The sequence below is a fragment of the Dipodomys merriami genome, unplaced genomic scaffold, assembly GCF_024711535.1.
Source record: "Dipodomys merriami isolate MVZ:Mamm:240054 unplaced genomic scaffold, mDipMer1.0.p SCAF_129, whole genome shotgun sequence".
NCBI classification, from domain to species: Eukaryota; Metazoa; Chordata; class Mammalia; order Rodentia; family Heteromyidae; genus Dipodomys; species Dipodomys merriami.
In genome coordinates, this window is record NW_027202593.1 from 2,182,845 (window position 1) to 2,207,122 (window position 24,278).

At 51.9% G+C, this 24,278-nt stretch overlaps 4 protein-coding genes across 4 annotated transcripts; 2 read left to right on the forward strand and 2 right to left on the reverse strand.

The window, feature by feature from the left end:
• Positions 1–1,519: 1,519 nt before the first annotated feature.
• On the reverse strand, positions 1,520–2,461 carry LOC138824422 (olfactory receptor 10S1-like). Its single transcript, XM_070018269.1, has one exon. The coding sequence runs from the start codon at positions 2,459–2,461 to the stop codon at positions 1,520–1,522; it is 942 nt and encodes a 313-aa protein (XP_069874370.1).
• Positions 2,462–6,109: 3,648 nt separating this feature from the next.
• On the reverse strand, positions 6,110–7,045 carry LOC138824423 (olfactory receptor 10G6-like). The gene has a single exon (XM_070018271.1). It carries the CDS (start codon positions 7,043–7,045, stop codon positions 6,110–6,112), a length of 936 nt encoding a protein of 311 aa, XP_069874372.1.
• A 6,128-nt stretch (positions 7,046–13,173) lies between these two features.
• LOC138824424 (putative olfactory receptor 10D4) lies at positions 13,174–14,133 on the forward strand. The gene has a single exon (XM_070018272.1). The coding sequence runs from the start codon at positions 13,174–13,176 to the stop codon at positions 14,131–14,133; it is 960 nt and encodes a 319-aa protein (XP_069874373.1).
• Positions 14,134–20,197: 6,064 nt separating this feature from the next.
• On the forward strand, positions 20,198–21,142 carry LOC138824402 (olfactory receptor 10D1B-like). The gene has a single exon (XM_070018244.1). The coding sequence runs from the start codon at positions 20,198–20,200 to the stop codon at positions 21,140–21,142; it is 945 nt and encodes a 314-aa protein (XP_069874345.1).
• The last annotated feature ends 3,136 nt before the right edge of the window (positions 21,143–24,278 follow it).

Here is a 24,278-nt window from a genome sequence, read left to right on the forward strand (position 1 = left end):
GGCCTGGGCGCTGTCCCTCAGCTCTTCAGCTCAAGGCTAGCGCTCTACCACTTGAGCCACAGCACCACTTCTGGCTTTTTCTGTTTATGTGGTGCTGAGGAATCGAACCCAGGGCCTCATGCATGAAAGGCAAGCACTCTACCACTGAGCCACCTTCCCAGCCCCTTATTTATTTATTTTTAAAGATTGTTTATAGTAGTCACTTGCTTCATCCAACAATATGTACCCATTAATATCAGAATAATGCTGTAAAACACTGCACTACATTTGCTGAAAACGGTTTTCCCCCGTGGGTTCTAGCATTCTCTTTGCCTTCTAAGAGGCATAGTTTTTCAGATCATCCTTCTTCTAAACCTGGCAGCTTCTGCAATCTAGAAGTCACTATATATTTATCTAGGAATTTGCCTAATGTATCTTCTCCTTGGTGTCTGATTGGCTGAATTCATGTACACCATGTCCACAGTCCAATATACAATTCTAATCAGTATTGCCGCTTTCTGAATTCTTTGTTTGCAGTGGCACCATCAGTTACACCAATTTGTCCATTTCCGTCACCTTTGAGAGAAATCCTGCGGAGAATTCTTCTGCAACATCCCTTGCGTATCTTTATTACTTGGAACTACTCAGTAGCCATTAGTTCATTAACAGCAACGCGTGATTATTAGGATTGCCTCAGTGGCTTGCTCCACCTCCCAGTCTCTCTCCCGTCCTTCCATGTCTCCCACCCTTCTTCCTCAGACAGCTGTGTGGTCATTTCTGTGCCCAGGAGAAAAAGAAGTCTCCATTCTCTAAATCTCCATTCCTCCTGCAGCGACTGAGCCTCGCTCTCAGCGATGGAGGGTTTCCTGGCTGCACGAGTCTGAATCTGCGTGCAGGGAGTGTGCGCTGTGCCGTTGGTGACCCGGTGAGAGTCTGTGGAGGGGTGGGGCGGCCCTGGAAGGAGGTGCGGCCCGCCGGCGGTTGGCCCTTCCCTGGCGGCGCTGCTCCGATCTGGCCTGTGCCAGGGAGCCGGCAGCGGCGGGCACCTATCTTACGGATGTTTTTCTGGTCCCACCTCGGAGTCTGCAGGTGACACATTGCTACTCCAGGAGCCTCGGCGGGCAGCTCCGGGCTGGGGTGCGCAGCGGGGGGAGGGGCTCCCACTAAACGGGACATGGGCTGTCATCTACGCAATCGTCTGTTACATAAACACCTGCGGAGCACTTACACACGTGCCAGCCGCGTCTCCACGTTCACAGTGCACCACGTTCAGTACGGAATTTCACAGGCACACTGGAAATCAAATCATTTTGCAAAAATGCTAAAAGAATGTTAAAGCCAGAGGAGGGTTTGAGTAGCCCTGCGCACCCCTCGCCTGCCCCTTGTTCAGGCTGAAGGGACATGTGAGGCAGGTCACTGACCAAGTCATGGCGGGAGCCAGTCATTCCGAGGTCCTGGGGATGGTTTGCGGCTGCCCTCCTGGCAGGCGGGTGGAGTGGCGGGTCCGGTCGGGGAGGCAGGGAGACTGCCCGGTGGAGGCTCAGGAGTCTCGGCACAGCAGCCCCCGCAGAGCCCGCTTCATCTCCGTGTTGCGCAGCGTGTAGATGAACGGGTTGAGCACGGGGGTGATGATGGTGTAGAAGACGGCTGGGGCGCCCGTGCCCGCCCCGGCGGCGCCGGGCTGCAGGTAGATGCACACGGGCGGCGTGTAGTACAGGAGGACCACGGTGAGGTGGGCCGTGCAGGTGGAGAAGGCCCGGCGCCGGCCCGCGGCGGTGCGGATGCGCAGCACGGCCGCCACGATGAGGCTGTAGGAGGCGACGATGAGGGCCAGGCACCCCGCGGCCACCACGCCGATGTCCACCAGCATGACCAGCTCGTTGGCCGAGGTGTCCGCGCAGGCCAGCGCCAGCACCGGCGGGATGTCGCAGAAGAAGTAGGCCACGTGGCGGGGCCCGCAGTAGGGCAGGCGGAAGGTGAGGGCCGTGTGCAGGGCCGAGTGCAGGGCGCCCACGGCCCAGGTGCCGCCCGCCAGCCCCGCGCACACCCGCCTGCTCATGGCCGCCGGGTAGCGCAGGGGCCGGCAGATGGCCAGGTAGCGGTCGTAGGCCATGACGGTGTAGAGGAAGCACTCGGTGCTGGCCAGGAGGTGGAAGCAGTAGAGTTGGGCGGCGCAGCCCGGCAGGGAGATGAGCCTGCTCTCCACGGCCAGCAGGCCCGCCAGGACCTTGGGCACCGTCACGGTGGACAAGCAGGCGTCCAGGAAGGACAGGTGGCCCAGGAAGTGGTACATGGGGGAGCCGAGGCGCGGCGTGCAGCCCACGGCCACCAGGATGAGCAGGTTGCCCGCCGCGGTGGTGCCGTAGACGAGGAGGAAGAGGAGGAAGAAGAAGGCGGGGTGCTCGGCTGTGTACAGCAGCCCCGCCAGGACGAAGTGGCTCACCGCACTGGTCTGGTTGAGGAGTTCTGGCGCCGGAGCCATCTTACACACCCGTGCATGCGCGCACGCACACCTGGACACACACACACACGCTCACACACACACACGCTCACACACACACACACGCTCACACACACGCTCACACACACACACACACACGCTCACACACAGCTAGCTGACTCCCTTCCAGCAAACCCCACACGAACAGCAAGGTGATCCGCTTTGCCCTTCCCAGAGCTGCCCCTCGGCCGGGGCGCGCCGGCCTCAGGAGCCGGAGGAAGCTGGAGCCGCGCCGCGTCCGTGCTGCTCTTGAGTCCTCGTGCTGCCGGCTCTCCGGGTCATTGTGCTGTTCGGAAGGAGCGTCTCCCTGCGCGGTCTAGGCCGTTGGCAGGGCAATCATGGACTGGAAGAGCTGGAGCCACCGAGGCTGTGTGACTCCAGGGAGGCCCAGGCTTCTGCACGCGTTCTCAAGCGGAGACTCCGGAGCCGTCCTCATCCACCGCATCCCGCGGGGACGTGTGCAACGGGGGACGTGTGCAGGCAGGGTGTTAATGCTGTGTGTCAGCTGGCAGAGCCTTGCCCGCATTGGGGTGCTCTTACGTCACCCAGAACCTCCCCCGCTGCCCCCGCCATGCAGAGGGAGATCTTTCAGATTTCATCTACACACAACTCTCAAGTGCATCGGAGCCCTGGAGAGAACTAATGAGCGCCAGGACAATTTGTTCAGCGCGTTCCGTGGTGTTCCCAGCAAGTTGGGTCTGAACCTGCTGGGAATTTTCTCTTATGTCTGCTGCCTGCTCTTCCTTCCCGCAGGGCGGGCTCAGCGCACGCAGGCTCTCTTGGATTCTTCCTGTCTTTGATGTCTTAAAACTAATTCAATGTTGCATTGTGTGAACACTTTTTAATTTGCTGTTTTTTTTTTTCTGTCGTGATTTTGGTCTCCCAAGCACCATGTCTGCCTTTCTTTATTTTTTAAACTTTTGTTGAGTGTGTTTCAGTAGTTGTTCAGAGGGGTGTCAATCCGCCATGGCCATTTATGAACGCAATGCCCCTGGGTCAATGTCACTGGGTGTGTCATTCTCTCCCACTTTTCCCACCGCCACCCACCGCCTCCACGGCTGCCTTCCAGTCTCACGCTGAGTATCGTTCCATGCCTGCTTCCTCTCTGGGTGTTTCCCATGGTGCGAGACTTACCTCCTGTTATTTAAGTACGTCGACATACACATTCAAACATGTTGAAAATTGCTTGTGGATCTTGAGTAACAGTAAATGTTCTCTTACACAATGATGAAAAAATAATTCATCCATGTTCTCTCTGTGCTTGTGTGATTTTGTATTTTTTTTTTAACTTTGTGGCCTACAGCAGATAAGAGATAGATCTAAGGTCATCTTTTTCCAAATGGCTACTCAGGGTCCCCGGGGCTATTCATTAAGAAGTCTATCTTGCCGGGCGCTGGTGGCTCACGCCTGTAATCCTAGCTACTCAGGAGGCTGAGTTCTGAGGATCGCGGTTCAAAGCCAGCCCGGGCAGGAGAGACCGTGAGACTCCTATCTCCAATAAACCACCAGAAAACCGGAAGTGGCGCTGTAGCTCAAGTGGTAGAGCGCTCGCCTTGAGCTGAAGAGCTGAGGGACAGCGCCCAGGCCCAGAGTTCAAGACCCACAACCGACAAAAAAAAAAAAAAAAAAGTCTATCTTTAGTGTCTAAGATACTGGATCTTTTCTTGCACAATACATACTATACAATGAATCATGCCAGTTGTTTCTCGGTCAGCTTTTGGTTGTACATTTCTAGCCTGCCTCATGTGGAGATGCATTTTCCTCTCTTCATGGAAACAGGTTTGGGACAGGCAATAACCTCACTGATTTGGAGTTATGCCTGAAGTCGCTTGTGTTGCCCGGGGGTGCAGGGGGTGCAGGGGTGCAGGGGTGCAGGGGGTGCAGGGGGCGCAGGGGGTGCAGGGGTGCAGGCGTGCAGGGCTGCAGGGGGTACAGGGGTGCAGGGGTGCAGGGGGTGCCCGGGGTGCAGGGGTGCAGGGGGTGCCCGGGGTGCAGGGGGTGCAGGGGCACAGGGGTGCAGGGGGTGCAGGGGTGCAGGGATGCAGGCGTGCAGGGCTGCAGGGGGTACAGGGGTGCAGGGGGTGCAGGGGTGCAGGGGGTGCCCGGGGTGCAGGGGTGCAGGGGTGCAGGGGGTGCAGGGGTGCAGCGGGTGATGTTTAACTTTGCATCTCTGCTGTTCCACAGACAGCAAAGGCACTTGCGGACAACACACACTTCTTAGAAAGCCTTCAGTGTGGACCAGTCTGGACCCACTCTCCTCGGGTTCCCTTGCTCTCTTTCCCTTTTCCCCCTCTTTCCCTTCCCCCCTCTCTTTCTCCCTTCCTTTCTTCCTTCTTTCTTTTTTTTTTTTGCCAGTCTTGGGGCTTGAACTCAGGGCCTGGATGCTGTCCCTGAGCCTCTTTGTGCTCAAGGCTAGAGCTCTACCACTTGAGCCACAGTATCACTTACAGCTTTTACTGAGTAGTTTATTGAAGAGTCTCACAGTCTTTCCTGCCTGGGCTGGCTTCAAACTGTGATCCTCAGATCTCAGCCTCCAGCATAGCTAGGATTAGAGGCGTGAGCCACCGGTGCCCAGCTTGTCACAGGTTTGAAACCGTCCAATTGGAGCCTGGGGAACCCAGAATCCGCTTAGCCAAGGTACTGTGGTGACGTGCTGAGCGGCACGGGGGGCAGCGGAGGACCAGGGAAGCCCAGGGCCAGGCCGGCAGCATTCCTAGAAGGCGACTGGGATGCTCTTCAAGGCTCTCAACATCGTGTAGCCAGAGGCTTGCCCCACACACCTGCCCCGCATCTGAACCCCAAAGCCACATAGCGAGCGCAGGAGTGTGGTGGCACACAGACAGACACAGACACAGACACAGAGACAGAGACACAGACACAGACACTGAGCAGACACAGACACAGACACACACACACAGACACACACACACAGACACACACACACAGACACACACACACAGACACACACACACAGACACACACACACACACGTGTCCACCATCTTAGTGGGGTGCTCTGGGAATAGCCATGGAAGAGCAGGGGGACCCTAATCTGCAGGAGGTGGCATTTGTGGGGGAAGAAGGACCAAGCACACTCACCTTGACACACCCATTATTTTACCAAGTCCAATCCTTGTACACGCCAAGAAGACTAAACCTTCTCGGGCCCTGGTTCAGTGCACAGGTAGTGGGTTCCTCACATTGAGGTGAAAGTACTCCTCCAAGGTCAGGTCCAAGGTCATCTTATCTTCCTCACTGAGGTAGACAGCCAAGAGCAGGGCTTTTGGAAAAAGCCACTCACTCCAGTGAATTTCAACTTCCCCGTAGTTACAGAATTCATAAGGATAGCAACCATCTACACTCGTACCTACCGCCTACAACTGTGGTCAAAGTCAGATCGATCGTCCGCACCAAGGTTAATTTGCAGCCACACAGGGGTTAGCATCAGTAACGAGCTCGCCCACGGAGACCGCAGGGAGGCGCAGCCTTCACGGGGGACTGGCCCGCCCTAGACCCCTTCCACAGGGTGCTCCCTCCCTGAGTGGCGTGGACACAGTTCCGGACCACGACTGGGACCAGATGGCAGGGTGGGGCTTCCCCTCTCTGCCTGAGTCTGGTCGGCCCGGCGGGCTCAGCGGGGCTGGACGTCCCGGACGCCCCCCAGCCTCCGCAGCGCGGCCTTCATCTCCTTGTTGCGCAGCGTGTAGATGATGGGGTTCAGCAAGGGGGTGATGACGGTGTAGAACACAGCCACCACCCCGTCCAGGGGCTCCTGGGAGCCGGGCCGCAGGTAGATGAAGGTGCAGGGCACGTAGTACACCACCACCACCGTGAGGTGCGCGGCGCAGGTGGAGAAGGCGTTGCGCCGGCCCTCGGCCGACCGGATCCGCAGGATGGCGGCCACGATGTAGCCGTAGGAAGTGAGGATGAGCGCGAAGCACGTGAGGGCCAGGAAGCCGATGTCCACGAAGGTGACCAGCTCGTTGACCGTGGTGTCGGCGCAGGCCAGGCGGAGGACCGGGGGGATGTCGCAGAAGAAGTAGTCGACGCGGCTGGGGCCGCAGAAGGGCAGCCGGAAGATGAAGGTGGTCTGGAAGAGCGAGTGCGCGGCGCCGCCCAGCCAGGTGCCCAGCGCCAGGCAGTGGCACGCGCCGCGCGTCATGATGGTGGCGTAGTGCAGAGGCCGGCAGATGGCCAGGAAGCGGTCGTAAGCCATGAGCGTGTACAGGAAGCACTCGGTGCAGCCCAGGAAGTGGAAAGAGAAGAGCTGGATCACACAGCCCCCGAAGGAGATGAGCCGGCTGTCCAGGAGAAAGCCGGCCAGCATCTTGGGGACGATCGCCGAGGAGATGGTCATGTCCAAGAAGGAGAGATGACACAGGAACCAGTACATGGGCCGGTGCAGCCGCGTGTCCAGCAGGATGGTGAGGATGATGAGCCCGTTGCCGCAGACGGTGAGGAGGTAGATGAGGAGGAAGGCCAGGAAGAGCGCGGCGCCCAGCTGGGGCGGGTGGTGCAGGCCCACCAGGGTGAAGTGAGACACCCACGAGCCGTTCCCGCCCTGCATCCCGCGGAGCTGGGGAGCTGGCACCTGTGTCCGCGGTCAGGCCTGTGTCCACCTCCCAACCCTCTGTCTCTGCCTCGGCCTCTCTCTGTCCCACTTTCTGCCTGCTGTCTGTCTGTCTGTCTCTCTTTCTCTCTTTGAGTCTCACTCTCTTGCTCTTTATCCTGATTTTTCGCTTCTCCGGCTCCCACCCCTGGCTCTTGAGTTTTGCTCAGGTCTGGGGGAATGTTCCTCTCTCCAGCTGGAAGGTGTCCGCGTGTGGAGAGGCAGCCAGCCCCTGCTCACCTGCCAGCTGTCAGTCCCTCAGTGCAGTCTGGACATACCCCACATCTCTAAGACCACATTCACACCGATCTCGCGGGACTTCATTGTCCGACTCAGGCTACCATGCTGTTATTGCTTGCTGGTCTTTTACTCTGCCTAGTTTATAAATTTAACGTGACCAGCTATGTGAAGGATGTGGCACTAGAATTTCAGGATTCTACCGATAGTTTTAGAGCCGATCTTTCACTGATGCAGGGGAGTATTGTTTCCATCAGGAGACCGATGGAAAGGCTGAGCATTCAAGTCAGGATGAACATAGTAACATTAAACTTAAATCAATTGAAGGAATACATAATATTCTTTTATTTTTCCTCCAATTTGATTGATCCACACACAAGAGAGTTAGGTTATGTCTCACTGATTTTTTTTTAAATGAATACAAGAGTTGGAGTGATAAGTTCTCATAGAAGTGAACCTAGTATATTCAGAATCTCTGAAATTTTAACTAGAAGGATCTGGGTTTGAAAATTCTCTATAAAAATGCACAAACAAGCCCGGTGCCATTAGCAAGTCTCAGCTCTCTGATTCTATCGACTCTAACATTCAATAAATAAATACTCATCTCGGAAGGATTTCCTTCACGTCACCATACCTCTCCCTCCTTCCCGAAGACTTCTAGGCTGGTGACCACCTAGACTTGAGTCCACCGTGAAGCCATTGCCCGCTGGGCTGCTCGGCTCCCTGCTGTTCAGTGCTCCTGGGCCATTTCCGAGCTCAGCAGGGCCCCCGGAACCCTACTTCCACACGCCTCTTCCTGCTGGTGCCCGGCTCTTTCTGTTCATTTATCTCCCTCCCCGCCCCTGTAGACCTCGCTGGAGCCCCCGGCCGGGTATTCAGAGGCGCTGACCCCTGAGCGCTGTTTTCTGGAAGGCTGCTTCTTCCTTCCTGTCGTCCCCATGGGGTGGGAGTTGGGGGGGGGCTGACACCAACTCAGCTTCATCCTTGGGGGACAATTAATTGACTATCTGGAAATAAGTTGCATTGGGCTTTGTTAACTGCAAATTCAGAACGGCAGCGATCCCAGGAAGTTCATCCTCACAGTGGGGGAACGAGACCTTTGTGTTTCTCCGAGTCTTAGTTTCCTCAAGTGTCACTTGGACATGATGCTGTTCTACCCGCTTGCCCTATTAAAGCTCTGATGGAATTTAAAAAAACCCTCTAGAGCTCAATAGAGCTCAAGGCATCACATAAATGCACATGTCAGTGCCTTTTTATTTATTTATTTTTGGGGCCTGAACTCTGGGCCTGGGTGCTGTCCTTCAGCTTTTCAGCTCAAGGTAATTGCTCTACCACTTGAGCCACGACCAACAACAACAAAAAAAGTTACACACACACACACACACACACACACACACACGGAATGGGGGGAAAAAACAAAAAAAAATTAAACAGATGTCAAAATGTAAAGTACAATTTACCTTACAAAGAATTAGGGTCTTTATAAATGTTCGAACGAATCAGTAAGGAAAAGACTACTATCTCAAATGAATAAAGTCCTTTAGAGCAAACACAGAAGAGGAGACAACCATGACATAGCATGCTTTGCTGGTCCAAGTAAGGAAATGAGCAGAGCAATCGCTCTTACTCAGCCTGCCCAGTAAGGACCGGTTGTGTAGCTCCATTTCTTTGAGAAAGTGACTCTAAAACCATAATAAGCCACGGAGTTTAGGATTGGGAATGCAAAGGTGGTGGAAGAGGGCTGTTCAGCTCACAGGTCTCTACACGAAGCCCACTGCCTGGACTCTCAGCACGCCCATCAATCACTGCAATGCATGCATATGGTCACGAACAAAGGTGGCCGTCTTAAGGAAAACCAAAAAGAGGACTTTTCAGAAAACGGGATGGAAGTGCAAGCCGCCGGCCCTGGCTGGGTTTGGGAAGTAGTGCCTCCAGGTTGCTCGGCTTTTCCTCCCGAGTTGTGTTGCCTCTGCTCTTTTCTCCCAGTGGTTTATTTCCCAGTTTCCAGCTCTTTGTTCAAACATGGACCCTCCAGGCATTAGAATAGTGAGCAATCGCAAACATCTGAAGCGAGTTTGGATCTCCTAGTTGAAAATAGCCCAAGGGTTAGAATTCCAGAGCTCTTAAAAAAATAGAATGGAAGAAAGACAGCCTCTTCAGTAAATGGTGCTGGCAAAATTGGTTAAGTACTTGTAGAACACTAAAGCTAGATCCTTACATATCACCCTGCACCAGAATCAACTCCAAATGGATCAAAGACCTCGGAGTCAAAGCAGACACTCTGAAAACATTACAGGATGGAATAGGAGAAACCCTAGGTCTCCTTGGCACAGACTGAAATTTTTTAATAGAGACCCAGAAACACAACAAATCAAAGAAAGGTTGGACAAATGGGATTGCATAAACTTGCAGAGCTTCTGCAGGGCAAAGGACATAGCTCGTAAGATCAATAGAAAGCCCACGGACTGGAAGAAGATCTTCACTAGCCATAAAACAGATAAGGGTCTCATATCTAAAATATACCTGGAATTTAATTTAATTTTTTAAATTAAATTAATTAAATCCCCCAACAACAAATCCTCAAAGAAACAACAGTCCAGTAAATAAGTGGGCTAAAGACTTAAAGAGAAACTTCTCTGAAGAAGAAAGAAGGATGACCAATAGACACATGAGGAAATGCTCAACCTCCCTAGCCATAAAAGAAATGCAAATCAAAACAACACTGAGATACCACCTTACCCCAGTTAGAATGGCTATAATCAAGAACTCTAATAATAACAGATGCTGGACAGAAGGGAACCATACTGCATTGTTGGTGGGAGTGTAAACTTGTTCAACCACTTTGGAAAGCAGTATGGAGGTTCCTCAAAAGACTTCACATAGAGCTCCCCTATGATCCAGCAATCCCACTTTTGGGCATTTACCCAAATGATCACAAACAAGACCACACTAAAGCTACCAGCACGACTATGTTTATTGCAGTCTTATTTACCATAGCTAAGATATGGAACCAACCCAGATGCCCCTCAGTAGATGAATGGATCAAGAAAATGTGGTATATATACACAATGGAATTCTATGCCTCCATCAGAAAGAATGACATTGCCCCACTTGTTAGGAAATGGAAAGACTTGGAAAAAATTATATTAAGTGAAGTAAGCCAGGCCCAAAGAAACATAGGTCCCATGGTTTCCCTTATTTGCAATAACTAGTATATGTCTGAGACAAGCAGAAAAGGTCAGATATGTTGATGTTAAGTGAAATGAACCCCAAGATAAGGACTCAAATTTTTTTTCTTTCTTGTGATAGTTTCTAACATATTTATAAGATGATTTCTTTGTTGCTTTGTATGTCCCTCCCCAACGGTATAACCCCTGCTTTCACTGTATTTGATGCTGGTATAATTTGTGGAGGGGAAGGGAAAAAACAAATTGTTTAAATAGGAATACAGGTGGACCCATTGCAACAATGAGATATACAAGCCGTTATGTCGAAAAATAAACTTTACAACTTTGGGGGAGGTGGGGGGAGGGGGGGAGGGAAGGATGGGAAGGGGAAACAAAGGAGGAGGCAACAATGCTTGATAAGAAATGTACTCATTATCTTGCCCATGTAATTGTAACCCCTCTGTATGGTATTTTCATAATAATAATAAAAAAATAAAAAAGAGGGCTGGGAAGGTGGCTCAGTGGTAGAGTGCTTGCCTTGCATGCATGAGGCCCTGGGTTCAATTCCTCAGCACCACATAAACAGAAAAAGCCAGAAGTGGCTTGTGGCTCAAGTGGTAGAGCGCTCGCCTTGAGCTGAAGAGCTGAAGGACAGTGCCCAAGCCCAGAGTTCAGGTCCACGACTGGACTAAAAAAAAAAAATAAATAAAAAAATAAAAATAAAAATAAAAAAGAATTCCAGAGCTCTGAAATGGAATATAGTGAAGCATGCGTAGGCAACCATGTTTTAGTATAAGAAGTAATGAAAGCCAGGAGCAGGTGGCTCATGCCTGTAATCCTGGCTACTCAGGAGGCTGAAATCTGAGGATGGAGGTTCAAAGTCAGCCCAGGCAGGAAAGTCTGTGAGATTCTTATCTCCAATAAACCACAAAACTGGAAGTGGCGCTGTGGCTCAAATGGTAGAGCACTGGCCTTGAGCTGAAGAGCTGAAGGACAGCGCCCAGGCCCAGAGTTCAAGCCCCATGACCGACCAAAAAAAAAAAAAAAGTAATGAAGGAAGGATGCCGGTGGCTCATGCCTGTAATCCTGACTACTCAGGAGGCTGAGATGTGAGGGTCACAGTTTGAAGCCAGCCCTGGCAGGAAGTCCGTGAGACTCTGACCTCCAATGAGATACCAACAAGCCAAGAGCAGTGCTGTGGCTCGAGTAGTAGAGCACCAGCCTTGAGTGAGCACACTCAGGTGCGGGGACGACACATGTAAGGAGGGAGAGGCGGGGGGAGGAAAGGAGGGAGGAGGGGAGAATGCAGGATAATTGGTCCCTCTGCGCTGCACGTGGCATTCAGGGTCCCCGGAGAAGAGGGTCTCCAAGGTGGCTGGAGACGTTTATTCCTTCCTGAGGTGGTGGCTGGCAGCTCTGCGGCTCGGAGCAGGGCCGCCGCATCCCCGGCTCCAGGCCTGGCTGGGGCCCAGAGAGAAACATCCTGGCAGCTGAGCTAACCACAAAGGGCCAGGGGTGGGCTGGGTGTGGGCTGGGTTCACCTGAGGAGCCGTGATCCCCTCCGTTCTGAACGCGCCGCTCCTGTGCTGCTGCTGGCGGGGAGACTACCCGACGGCGAAGCTTCACCTAAAAACCGAGTGCGCCCGGCCCCACCGTGCCCAGGGCCCGGGAGAGCGGGGAATCTGTCCCTGGGAGGTGGTTCTGCCTGCACGGGGAGTGCCTGTCCACCTGTCCCCCACACGGCCGTGCGTATTCGCTTCTGCTTTGCTGCGGGTCCAGTAGTCAGCCTCCGCGGCTCTGTGGTCTGTGCTGTCTGCGGCCTGGCTGAGCTGGCCGAGGCCTCCCGGCTGCCGCGGTGACCCACCCCCCCCCCCCCCCCCCCCCGGCGGCTGCACCAGAGCATCTTAAAGGCGGCTTGGTTTTTGCCGGTACCGGAGTGTGAACTCGGAGCCTCGTGCCTGCCCCGTGTGCTGGCCTGGCTTCTGCTGTTGGCTTGAGCCGCCCTTCCCACACAGCTTAAACACAGTGTTGCTTTTCTTTTGCCAGCACTGGGACTTGAACTCAGATCTAGGGCGCTCTCCCTTAGCGTTTGGCTCAGCTCGAGGCTGGTGCTCTGCCAGCTGACCCAGTCTCCCGCTACTGGCTTCTTTTGGCTGGTTAATTGGAGAGGTCTCATGAGCTCTCCTGCCCAGGCTGGCTTGGAGCCTCAAGTTCAGATTCTGCCTCCTGAGCAGCTAGCATTTTAGGTGTTGGCCTGTGTACTTGGATTAAACACATTTTAAAAACAAACACAAAACCAAGGGTGGGTGGGGCAGTGTTTCACGAGGCTTTTACTCTAGAACACTGACCTCTATTGATGTGTCTACCAACGCATCCACGAGGGACGTGGAGGTTTCTCACTCACACGGAGTCAGCCTGGGAACAGGACGTGGCAATTAAACTGGGTATAGGCAACAGTGAAGATCCTCCTAGCGCCTTCCATGCCTTATCACCGATCCGGTTACCTCCTTGGGACTGAGGAAGGGATTGGGAGATAGCTGACTTACTGAAAGCCGCACAGCCGGTCTCTCCTCTCCAGTGCTGGGGAGCAGGCACGTGGGTCTCCCCGGCTGTGCGGGATCTCTGCTTCTCCGGCAAGCTCCCCAGGCCAGCCCTTCCGCTCTCCCAGCCCTGACCACGCGGATGGAAAACCACACGGCCGTGACGCACTTTCTCCTGCTGGGAATCCCGCAAACCACCGGCCTGGAAAATGTCCTCTTTGTCCTCCTCCTGGCTTTCTACATGCTCACGCTGCTGGGGAACTTGCTCATTCTCCTGGCCCTCCTCAGCTCCCCCAGCCTCCACACCCCCATGTACTTCTTGCTGGGAAATCTCTCGGTGTTTGACATATTTTTCCCTTCAGTGAGCTCCCCCAAAATGATGCTGTACCTGGTGACCCGGGATCACGGCATCTCCTTCCGGGGCTGCGCCACCCAGCTCTTCTTCTACCACTGCCTGGGCTGCACCGAGTGCTTCCTGTACACCGTGATGGCCTACGACCGCTTCGTGGCCATCTGCCACCCGCTGCGCTACACGGCCATCATGAGCCCCCGGCCGTGCGCCGGCCTGGCGCTGGGCACGTGGCTGGGCGGCTGCGTGCACGCCTCCGTCCTCACCTTCCTCGTCTTCAGGCTGCCCTACTGCGGCCCCCGCGAGGTGGACAGCTTCTTCTGTGACATCCCCGTGGTGCTGCGTCTGGCCTGTGCCGACGCCTCCCTGGTGCAGACGGTGAGCCTCACCAACGTGGGCGTGGTCTCCCTCACGTGCTTCCTCCTGGTGCTCACGTCTTACACGCGCATCGTCGTCTCCATCCTGCGCATCCGCTCCTCGGAGGGCCGGCGCAGGGCCTTCTCCACCTGCAGCGCCCACCTGACCTCCGTCCTCCTGTTCTACGGCCCTGTGATGCTCGTTTACCTGCAGCCGGCGCCCAATCCGCGCCTGGAATCCGTGGTTCAGGTGTTGAACAATATTGTGAACCCTTCCCTCAACCCGTTGATCTACTCCCTGAGGAACAAGGAGGTGAAGTCGGCTCTGAGGAAGGCCTTACCCCACGGCGAGTGGAACTGCGGGGGGCGGACTTCGTGTCGTGGTGAGCCGTCTTAACACTCTGCGTCCCGCCCACTCGTGCGGTGCGATCTGGGGACAAATAGGGAAGATTGAAGAGATTTGGGTTTGATTAATGGCTGACTTTCTTAAGACAATTTTTTTATTCAACAAGATCTTTCATAATGTATTTGCTCAACATTATTGCATGCACTTTATAAACACTGCTTTTGTAGCTCAAATAATAATCACGGGGAGTAGAAAATGTTATTACCCAATGTACTGAGCATGTAATTAAGGCCCGGTGTTACAGAGTAGGAAGTTGTGAGCTAGGGTGGGACCGAGGCTCTCAACCTTGTACTCATGGAGGATCATCCCGTAGACATTAGTGCTTCTAGCAGCTTCCTTTTAACTGACATAGATTGTTCTCTAATTTGCCAAGAAACTATACAGTCCATTAATGGACTGTCATTATTCTGTCAATATTCTGGCCAATCATACGTGTTTAGCTTGACTATAAAGAGATTCTCTTACATTCTAGAAATAACTATCATGTACAGATTACCAGCAGATTGCCTCTGATCTCAGGTAACTGTCTTTCTTTATGCCAAGGATTTGAGTTCTGCAAATGGGTGCAGGCTAAAACACATGCAGCCCAGGGCTGAATCTCGGTTCTAGAGTTCCTGGACATTCTGATATCATATGCATTTCTCCTCAAGTAAGCAGCTTTGAAAAAACTTAGTTGCAAAAATTAAAGTGAACAGAGATTTTCCTCCCACTTCTGTCCTGCCAAAGAGACTGTCCACTGGCTTTTGTCATTTTCTCAACTCTCTCATTGGAACTATAGTTGGAATTCAATCCTGTTTAGCATGCTTTCCGCTCTGTATAAACTAGATCTATGTTATTTATGTTGGAATAGAGAGATGTGATCGTATTTTTTGTATATTTACTGGTTTTAATAGTGTATTAAACCTTCCAATTGCCAAATGTTGAAAACATGTGCTTTTTGGGATATATGATACCTATGAAATGATCCGTTCTGAGTATGGGAGTCAATCATTTCTCATCCGTTTACCAATACACGCCATTGGCAGCTACGTGTTGGCTCTCGCCACCTTATTTCCATCCTTAAGCCATGCAAGCAACTCTCTCTCAGCCTGACCCATTCTAGATACTTCTCTGCAATGGAGTCTTTTGGATGGCCCGGGGCAGGACATTTTTAAAGTTTGTGCCACAGTCTGTTTGTTTTTAGGACTTGATAACCTTTTATTTATTTTTAGCTATTATCTGCAGATGGACTTTGGGGCTGTTTCTTTTGGTTAAATGTGCTATTATTAACATCTGTGTGCACAATTTCTGTTTCAACATCCAGTTTTGCTTGGTGCTCTATCACTGAGCCATGCCTCCAGCCTTTTTGGTACCTTTTTGGTTATTTATTATGTTGTCAGCCATGGGACTTGAATTCAGGGCCTGGGCATTGTTCCTGAGCTTTTCTGCTCAAGGGTAGTGCTCTACCACTTTAAGCCACAGCATCACTTCTGGATTCTGGTGGCTAATTGAAGATATGTCTCCAATTTTTTTCTGCTGGTGTTGGCTTTGGACGGCAATCCTCAGATCTCAGCCTCCTGAGTAGGTAGGAATACAGACATGAGCCCGCAGCACTTGGCTCCCTGGTTGTGTTTGAGATAGGGTCTTGCCTCCTGCTTGAGCATGTGCCTAGAAAGCGATTCTACAACTTGCCACCTTCCACAGTGGCTGGGGTGGCGCATGCACGCAGCCATGCCCAAGTTCCTCCGTGGAGATGGAAGTTCCAAGACTTTCTGCCCAGGCTGGCTGGGTGCCACAATCCTCCTGTCCTCAACTTCTCCTGAAGCTGGGATGACAGGCGTGTGCCACCGGGCTCAGCGGTCAATCAAGAATGGGTTTCTCATGTACTCCCAGGCTGGTCCCCTCAATCTCAGCTTTTTGGTGATTAATGGGAGACAAGAGTCTGAGAGACTTCGCTGCCTGGGCTGGCTTTGAATTGGGATCTTCAGACCTCAGCCTCCTGAGTAGCTAGGATCACAGATGTGAGCTATGACTTCCAAGAAGCAGGAATCTGAGCCCCTACCAATTTGCACCACAATTAACACAATTCACAAACACAGCTGCTCAGATACATGCAAATGAATGCATACATGGAGCAAAAGGAACATTAAATGAATTTACCCAGGGATACAAAAGTTTATTCTTTTTGTCTTATCTCAAATAGGTGCATCCTAATTATAAGCCACAAATGTTTGTGAGGTGCAGCGGAGAGTTAATATGGATGAGGTGTATGATGGTCAAGCCGGGAAACTTGCCGGGGAGAGGAGAATCGTATTTTGCCCACACTTAGCCACCAGCCTTTCTTCTAATAATTTACTTGTATGACTTTGTTTTCTAACACAGAAAGAGGTTGAATTTGACCATTTTAAAGCATTCTTTATCATATGAAAATTGTGTGTCACTGTAGGGATGCTTATCTATTAGGAGCTGGCACCGTTCGGGAAAGCAAGTGTCCTGATTTCTGCATGTGACACCGACTAGCCAATATGGAATCTCTTGGCTGTGAAATCCTGCCCTGAATCAAGGTGAAGTGACCCACTTTGTCCAGCAGGTGGCAGCATGGGGCACAGTAAGCCAGAAGCATCTGTCATTGCCACTCTAGTGAAAAGCTCCAGGAACTGAACTGATAAGATGGAGAACAGGGAGAGGGGAGGGCAGAGAGACAGAAGAGGGTTGAACAATATTGTATAGAGGAATTTCAATTCAATATATCAGTGTATGGGTACAATGCCTCTTGATCAGTGTCACTTTGTTAATTTTGTAAAACATGTTTGGTTACAGCCATGTAGAACAAATCCATAAACTAGGTAGGCTTACTGTATTTTCAAAATAGATGACATTTGTGTGTGTGTGTGTGTGTGTGTGTGTGTGTGTGTGTGTGTGTGTGTGTGTGCCAGCCTAGGGCTTGAACTCAAGGCCTAGGTGCTGTCCCTGAGCATTTGTGATCACGGCTGGTGCTCTACCACTTGAGCCACAGCTCCATTTCTAGCTTTTTGGTGGCTAATTGAAGAGTCTCAGCCCTACCAGGGCTGGTCTCGATCTGCAATCCTCACATCTCAGCCTTCTGAGTAGCCAGGATTACAGGATTATAGGACACTGACTCTTGGCTTGATGATAAAAATTTCTATAACATTTCCATAAAGAATAATTAAGATCACAAAACAATGAGAAGAGGACCGGAGCAGACAGAAGGGGAGATCCCTATCTCCCGCTCTAATTATTCCCTGTGCTCATTCTCACTTCTAGGGTCTAGGGATTGGGCCCTGGGGATATTGTCTCAGTAGAACCCAGAACCGTTCATTCCCTCCAGTTTGAGAACATCATAAATTCAGAGTTTCAAGATCAGCTGGACAGCCGGGCAGAGGGCCTGTGCATGTCTTGGATTTAAGAGGAGCAGGTGTGGAATCCTGGCTCTTCACCATGGCTTCTTGCGCTCAATAGGGCTAGAGTTTGGGAGCTCGCCTCTCCCATAGAAACTGCAAACGACAGCTCCCCAGCCATTACATGTGGGTGTTTTTTTTTCTTTAATCGGTAGGGATGTGTCTGAAGCACCGCCTGCTCTGTGCTTCCTCGCTTTCCTTCCTCCCCTCTGTCCCGCTGAGAATGTTCTGTGTCCTGGTCATTTTGCCAGGAGGACCTGGGATCTGAAGACATGTTGTTTCACAGGGTTGACATGGTGCTGCATGAGTATGCCAGCACCAAGAACGCACGGCCGGGGGGAAGTGCCAGAGAGAAGTGTGTGTGTGTGTGTGTGTGCACACGTGTATGTGAATGCACACATCTGTGCACGCACACCCGTGTGTGCCAGAGAGAAGTGTGTGTGTGCGTGTGTGTGTGTGCGCACGCGCGCGTATGTGAATGTACACATCTGTGCACGCACACCCGTGTGTGCCAGAGAGAAGTGTGTGTGCGCGCGCGTGTATGTGAATGTACACATCTGTGCATGCACACCCATGTGTGCCAGAGAGAGAAGTGTGTGTGCACGTGTGTATGTGAATGTACACATCTGTGCATGCACACCCGTGTGTGCCGGAGAGAGGTGTGTGTACGTGTGTGCATGTATGTGAATGTACACATCTGTGCATGCACACCTGTGTGTTAAGGCCTTTACCAGGAAGAACGGTGTGCACGTGTGCATGTGTGTGTGTGAAGAGAAAGGCTTTTGGGGGAAATAGTGTGTGTGATGTGTGTGTGTTAGGAGCAGGGTCTTGGGAGAAGCCTGGTGACTTGGGAGGCGGCGGGTTCTGTGTTCAGGAACCCGACTCTTCAGTTCATATGAACATTATTGTTAGGAGAGCTCAGGCGGACGGAAGGAGAGAAAGGAGGCAGAGACAGCAGACCGGAGCGGGCGTTAGTCACTGCCGCAGAGTGGCTGTGTGTAACCAGAGCGGATTGGGGGGTGAGGAGCAGGAAGGAAGGGGTCCAGCACTTAGGCACAATGGGCCAAGGACACGCGTAGAATTGCAGTGAAGGGCGGCGGCGGCAGCAGTCACAGACACACGGCGAACACTGAGGCCAAAAGATGTCTTTATATTTCTAGCAGGCGGCAAGAACATGCGTGTGTGCGTGTGTGTGCGTGTGTGTGCATGCATGTGTGTGTGCGTGCGTGCGTGTGTGGGCATCTGTGTGTGTGTGTGTGTGTGTGTGTGTGTGTAATTGCATGGATGGTTATGACCCAAAGTGAATGCCTGAATAGTAGTTTGAGCTGGAAAGGAATCTGTTGTAAAAAAATTAGTCTTATTTTTAACTAGTGTAAGGAGGTTTCACTGTGATAATCGCGCACATGGGGACAGAGGGACTGGAGAAGGCCACCAGCCCTTATAGTCCTGTGTGTCAGCCCTTCCTCCTTGTCTGTGCCAGTTGTTTGGTGGATTTCACCTTGGCGTCTGTGTGTGTGTGGGGTGTGTGTGTGTAAAGGCTGGCTGGCTGGGGGTGAGCGGGCTGGAGGGAGGGAGGGATGCTGGAGTCTGCCTGCACCACCTTCATCTTTGCTAGGAGATTCCAGCCTGTCTACACACGTCTGCAGTTCCAGCCTCAGAGCCCGGAGGGAGGGGTGAGGCCAGCTGCGGTCTGAGAGCCCTGCTCCCATCGCCTCTGCCATTGACCGGTAACCACCCTTGCGATTGGATGCTCATTTTCACTCACAGCACAGCACTTACACTGGTCAAATTGGAAACAACGTGGAGTGGGGCAGAGTGAGCAGAGAGGTGAGACCATTTCTTGGACACAAACACCAGTGATAGTGGAAGAAAACGAGAAATACCTAGTGGTGACATTTGGAGGGAAAGATAAAGAGGGATGCGGAACACAGAAGGCGAAGTCGGGGATTCAGAAAAGATAATTCAGGTATTCTCCTTAGGATTGTCTGACACCGATGGAAGTGAATAGAGACCAAAGGTGCCCTTGGCATTGACATTTGCATTCGTGAGAGAAAACCTCCTGAAGGGGGACATACGTACAAAGAAGCAGACGGTTCTGTCGCCTCCCTGGGGCCACAGGGCCTCCGTCTTTGCCACTGTCCTGCGTGCACGGGGCCGGGCCGTGCAGCCCAGACTCGTCTCTTAAATACACATCAGGACAGGTGGCAATAAAATGGCTGCAAGGTCAGAGTCACCGCAGGGGTTCACATGCACAGGTTGGGGTCGAGGCCTGCTTGTGAGCAGACTATAGCAAGGCTGCTGTTGACGTGGGATCGTTAGCTGCTAACAGAGGTTGCACAGGGGTGATGGATGGTTCTGGAAGATGCTGGCTCGTCAGGTGATAAAGCAGACAGGAAGAGATGAAGGGGGACTGGCAGGAAGAGCTGGTGACTGTAAGACGTTGCTCAACCTTACATGATTCTGTCTTCTCACTTCTCATAGAGACAGAGCCGGCGAGACACGGGGGGAGGTCAAGGTCAGGTGTAACTCCCCTCCCTGGCCGCCTCTGGCCTCAGCCTCGGCCCCCACTGCACGCAGCCCCTCTGCACCACCGCTCCGCCCCTCCCTGCGGCCGGTCTCACGTCACCATGGCTTTGCTTCTCCAGGGCCGCCGCCGCATGGACCGCAGCAACCGCACCTCGGTGACGGAGTTCATCCTGCTGGGCATCGCCCACACGGCCGGGCTGGAGACCGTGCTCTTCCTCTTCTTCCTGGCCTTCTACCTGTTCGCCCTGCTAGGAAACCTGCTCATCTTGCTCGCCATCCTGGCCTCCTCCACCCTGCGCACCCCCATGTACTTCTTCCTGGGTAACCTGTCCGTGTTCGACCTATTGTTTCCCTCTGTGAACACCCCAAAGATGATGGGGGCCCTCCTGGGGCGGGGCCGTACCATCTCCTTCCAGGGCTGCGCCTCTCAGGTCTTCTTCTACCACTGCCTGGGCTGCACCGAGTGCTTCCTGTACACCGTGATGGCCTACGACCGCTTCGTGGCCATCTGCCACCCGCTGCGCTACACGGCCATCATGAGCCCCCGGCCGTGCGCCGGCCTGGCGCTGGGCACGTGGCTGGGCGGCTGCGTGCACGCCTCCGTCCTCACCTTCCTCGTCTTCAGGCTGCCCTACTGCGGCCCCCGCGAGGTGGACAGCTTCTTCTGTGATATCCCCGTGGTGCTGCGTCTGGCCTGTGCCGACGCCTCCCTGGTGCAGACGGTGAGCCTCACCAACGTGGGCGTGGTCTCCCTCACGTGCTTCCTCCTGGTGCTCACGTCTTACACGCGCATCGTCGTCTCCATCCTGCGCATCCGCTCCTCGGAGGGCCGGCGCAGGGCCTTCTCCACCTGCAGCGCCCACCTGACCTCCGTCCTCCTGTTCTACGGCCCTGTGATCGTGGTCTACCTCAGGCCTGCCTCCAGTCCCTGGCTCGACGCTGCGGTTCAGGTGTTCAACAACGTCGTCACCCCTTCCCTCAACCCGCTGATCTATTCCTTGAGGAACAGGGAGGTGAGCTCAGTGCTGAGGAAGGCGCTATCGCACGTGGCCCGGCCTCTGGGTCGTAAGGACTAGGAACTCAGAAGCCCCTGGTGGAGATGGGACGGCAGGCAGCACTGTGGCCAGCGCTCTCCCTGCGCTGCCAGAGGCCCACCCTCCCTCAGCTCGGGGCTCTCCATAACTATGTGGCAGGGGCCGGACACGGATTCATTACTATCCCTTAATTCAGCATTTTCTCTTTTTGTGATCTGCCAAAGTAACATCTTGCTTTCTTTTCAACATCATGGATTTTTTTTAAACTAAAAATATATTAGTGTAAATAATTAAGGAGAGGGTCTTCTTGGTGATATTTACAGCAGGTGTGGTGTGAACGTCATCAGATTTCTTTCTTAATCTTTCTCCCTTCTCCTTCCTCTGTTTTTGGTCATTTTCATTATATATATATATATATATATATATATATATATATATATATATAATCTATTCACTATGACATATGTGTGTACATGTGTAGATGTATACACACATACATATGTATTTAAATGCTCACACATATATTTCATATACATATATGATACATTCATATGCATCATACACACATATATGACTTCTGTAATATTCACAGCATTATTACCTTCCCTCGCTTTTTTTGGGGGGGGGGGCCCGGTCGTGGGCCCTGAACTCTGGGCCTGGGTGCTGTCCCTCAGCTCTTCAGCTCAAGGCTAGTGCTCTACCACTTGAGCCACAGCGCCACTTCTGGCTTTTTTTCTGCTTATGTGGTGCTGAGGAATCGAACCCAGGGCCTCATGCATGCAAGGCAAGCTCTCTACCACTGAGCCACCTTCCCAGCCCCCCCTCACTCTTTAATCCCTTCTAAAACAGTCTCTTTTTATTAGCATGTCATAGTATTTTTATTTTGGGATCTAATTCTTATATATGAGCCCAAACATGATATATGCCTTTCCGAGCTTATGTGGAGACTCATCCAGAAATTACAAACACAGTCCTGCTATGCCACTCTTGGGCATTTATGCAACGGAATGTAAACCAGTCTACAAGAGAAAGCCACCTGCTTACCGTGTTGGTAACAGAATGACTTAACAGTAACCAGTTATAGAACCAGCCCAGGCACCAGCAAACAATGACTGAAGAAAGAAAATGAGTACACATATACCATGCAGTATTAGTCTGCCACAAGAAGACAGAAGTTCCGTGCATGGCTGCGGGAAAGCAGATGGAATTGAAGCCATGACGATAAATCATGACGCCCAGCTCTCCCACACCCAGGGCAGGCCTCCCCCAAGGTCATCTCTGGAGAAACTTCATCCCCAGAGCATAACCAAAGGTGGGCTGATACAATTTCACAGGTGCTTCTCAATCTAGCCAAGTTGCAATCAAGAGTCACTATCTCATTTGCCAATAGAGTCACCAAGATGCCATTGATAGGCAAACACATAAACAACGTGCAGTATATCCCTCCAATGGAATATTATCCATTGATTTTTAAAAATGAGCTGTGAAACCACAAAGAGGGACATATGTGTAAGCAAAAAAGTCAATTAAAGAAAACCTTGCATTGCTTTCTATGATATCATGTGTGGAAAAAAGTAATTGGTGGGACTGAAAGAAATTGGAGTATATTTGTATACCCCTTGCTTAATTTTCCAGACTACTGGATCCCCCCCTCCCCCAAGTCTCTCTGTCTCTGCTTTGTATTCAGGATTTTTTTCCCATTCGTTTATTCAAGACACTAATGAACATTTCAATTGTAATTATTTTCTACTTCAATTTGTCTTAATTAATTCCATGAGGCCTTTGTTTTTTAAATGCCACCCTTAATAGTCATTGTGTTAAAATAGAATTATGTGCTTTTGCATATCCAGCATAATTAATTTCCTGAGCCAATGATCAAACAAAACAAAACAGTACAACCGCAGCGACTGCTGCCCCTGGCACAACTCCAGTCAGAACCGGCGGGGAGGGGCGCCCTCTGCTCTGCTCTCAGTCCTCCGTGTTCTGCACTGGGAGTTCTTGACAGCGTTTTGTCTCCTTGTGGTTAGGATGATCGGCTAAGTGCTTTATCATCCATTTCTCTGCTAGGAACATAACTTACTGACCTTTCAAAGACATTCAAATAGGAGGAACAAGTAAAAGAATGGAAGCCTTCCTACATTTACATGCACTTCCATGCACACACGAATCAGGCATTCTTCTACCCCTGGAGCCTTCCTCTCCTACTGGTGTTGGCTGTTTTGCTTCTGGTTTTTCTTTTTATAAAGAAGACACGATTATTAGCATTTCCTCTCACCGTTACCCATATTGTTGGAATTTGTAACCACTAGCCTTCTAGTTGTTAAGGAAGAGTCAATGGAATGATTTCCCATTAAGCTCCTTCTGCAGCCCACATCAAATCCATCAGTGAATGTTAAGTTTTTATCCTCAAGATATACCCAGAATTAGCCGGGTCCCGGTGGCTCACACTAGCTATGAAGGAGGCTGAGATCTGAGGATCAGGGTTCAAAGCCAGCTTGAGCAGGAAAGTCCATGAGACTCTTCAATAAACCACCAGAAAACCAGAAGTGGCGCTGTGGCTCAAGTGGTAGAGCGCTCGCCTTGAGCTGAAGAGCCGAGGGACAGCGTCCAGGCCCAGAGGTCAAGCCCCACGAATTTACCTCTTCTCGGTACCTTTCTTATATGCATCCCAGCCGATGTCACTTTCCTCCCTCAGCTGGCTCCTGTAATAGTTCTTTCATCTCCCTGCATCTGGCCATCCCAGCCAAAGGAAGACATGGTGATTGCTTCCTCCTCAATTCCTTACTCCAAACATGTTTTTTTCCTTTTGTTGGTCTTTTCCTTTTGCAGCTCTATTAGGCATAAGTGCTATCATCTGACATCAGCCTGAACTCTGGGTCTGGGTGCTGTCCCTCAGCTCTTCAGCTCAAGGCTAGTGCTCTACACCTGAGTCACAGCGCTTTTTTTGCCTATGTGGTGCTGAGGAATCGAACTCAGGGCCTCATGCATGCAAGGCAAGCGCTCTACCACTGAGCCACCTTCCCAGCGCTCCCCCCCACAACTTATGTTTCTTAGCATTTGTCTTCTGAAAACTAAGACATTCTCCTGCAAAATCAGCATCGCAGCTCTCAAACGCAGGGGATTCATCACAGGTGGAAAGCATAATCTGCATTTAAGCATCAGCAGTTGCTTCAATAGT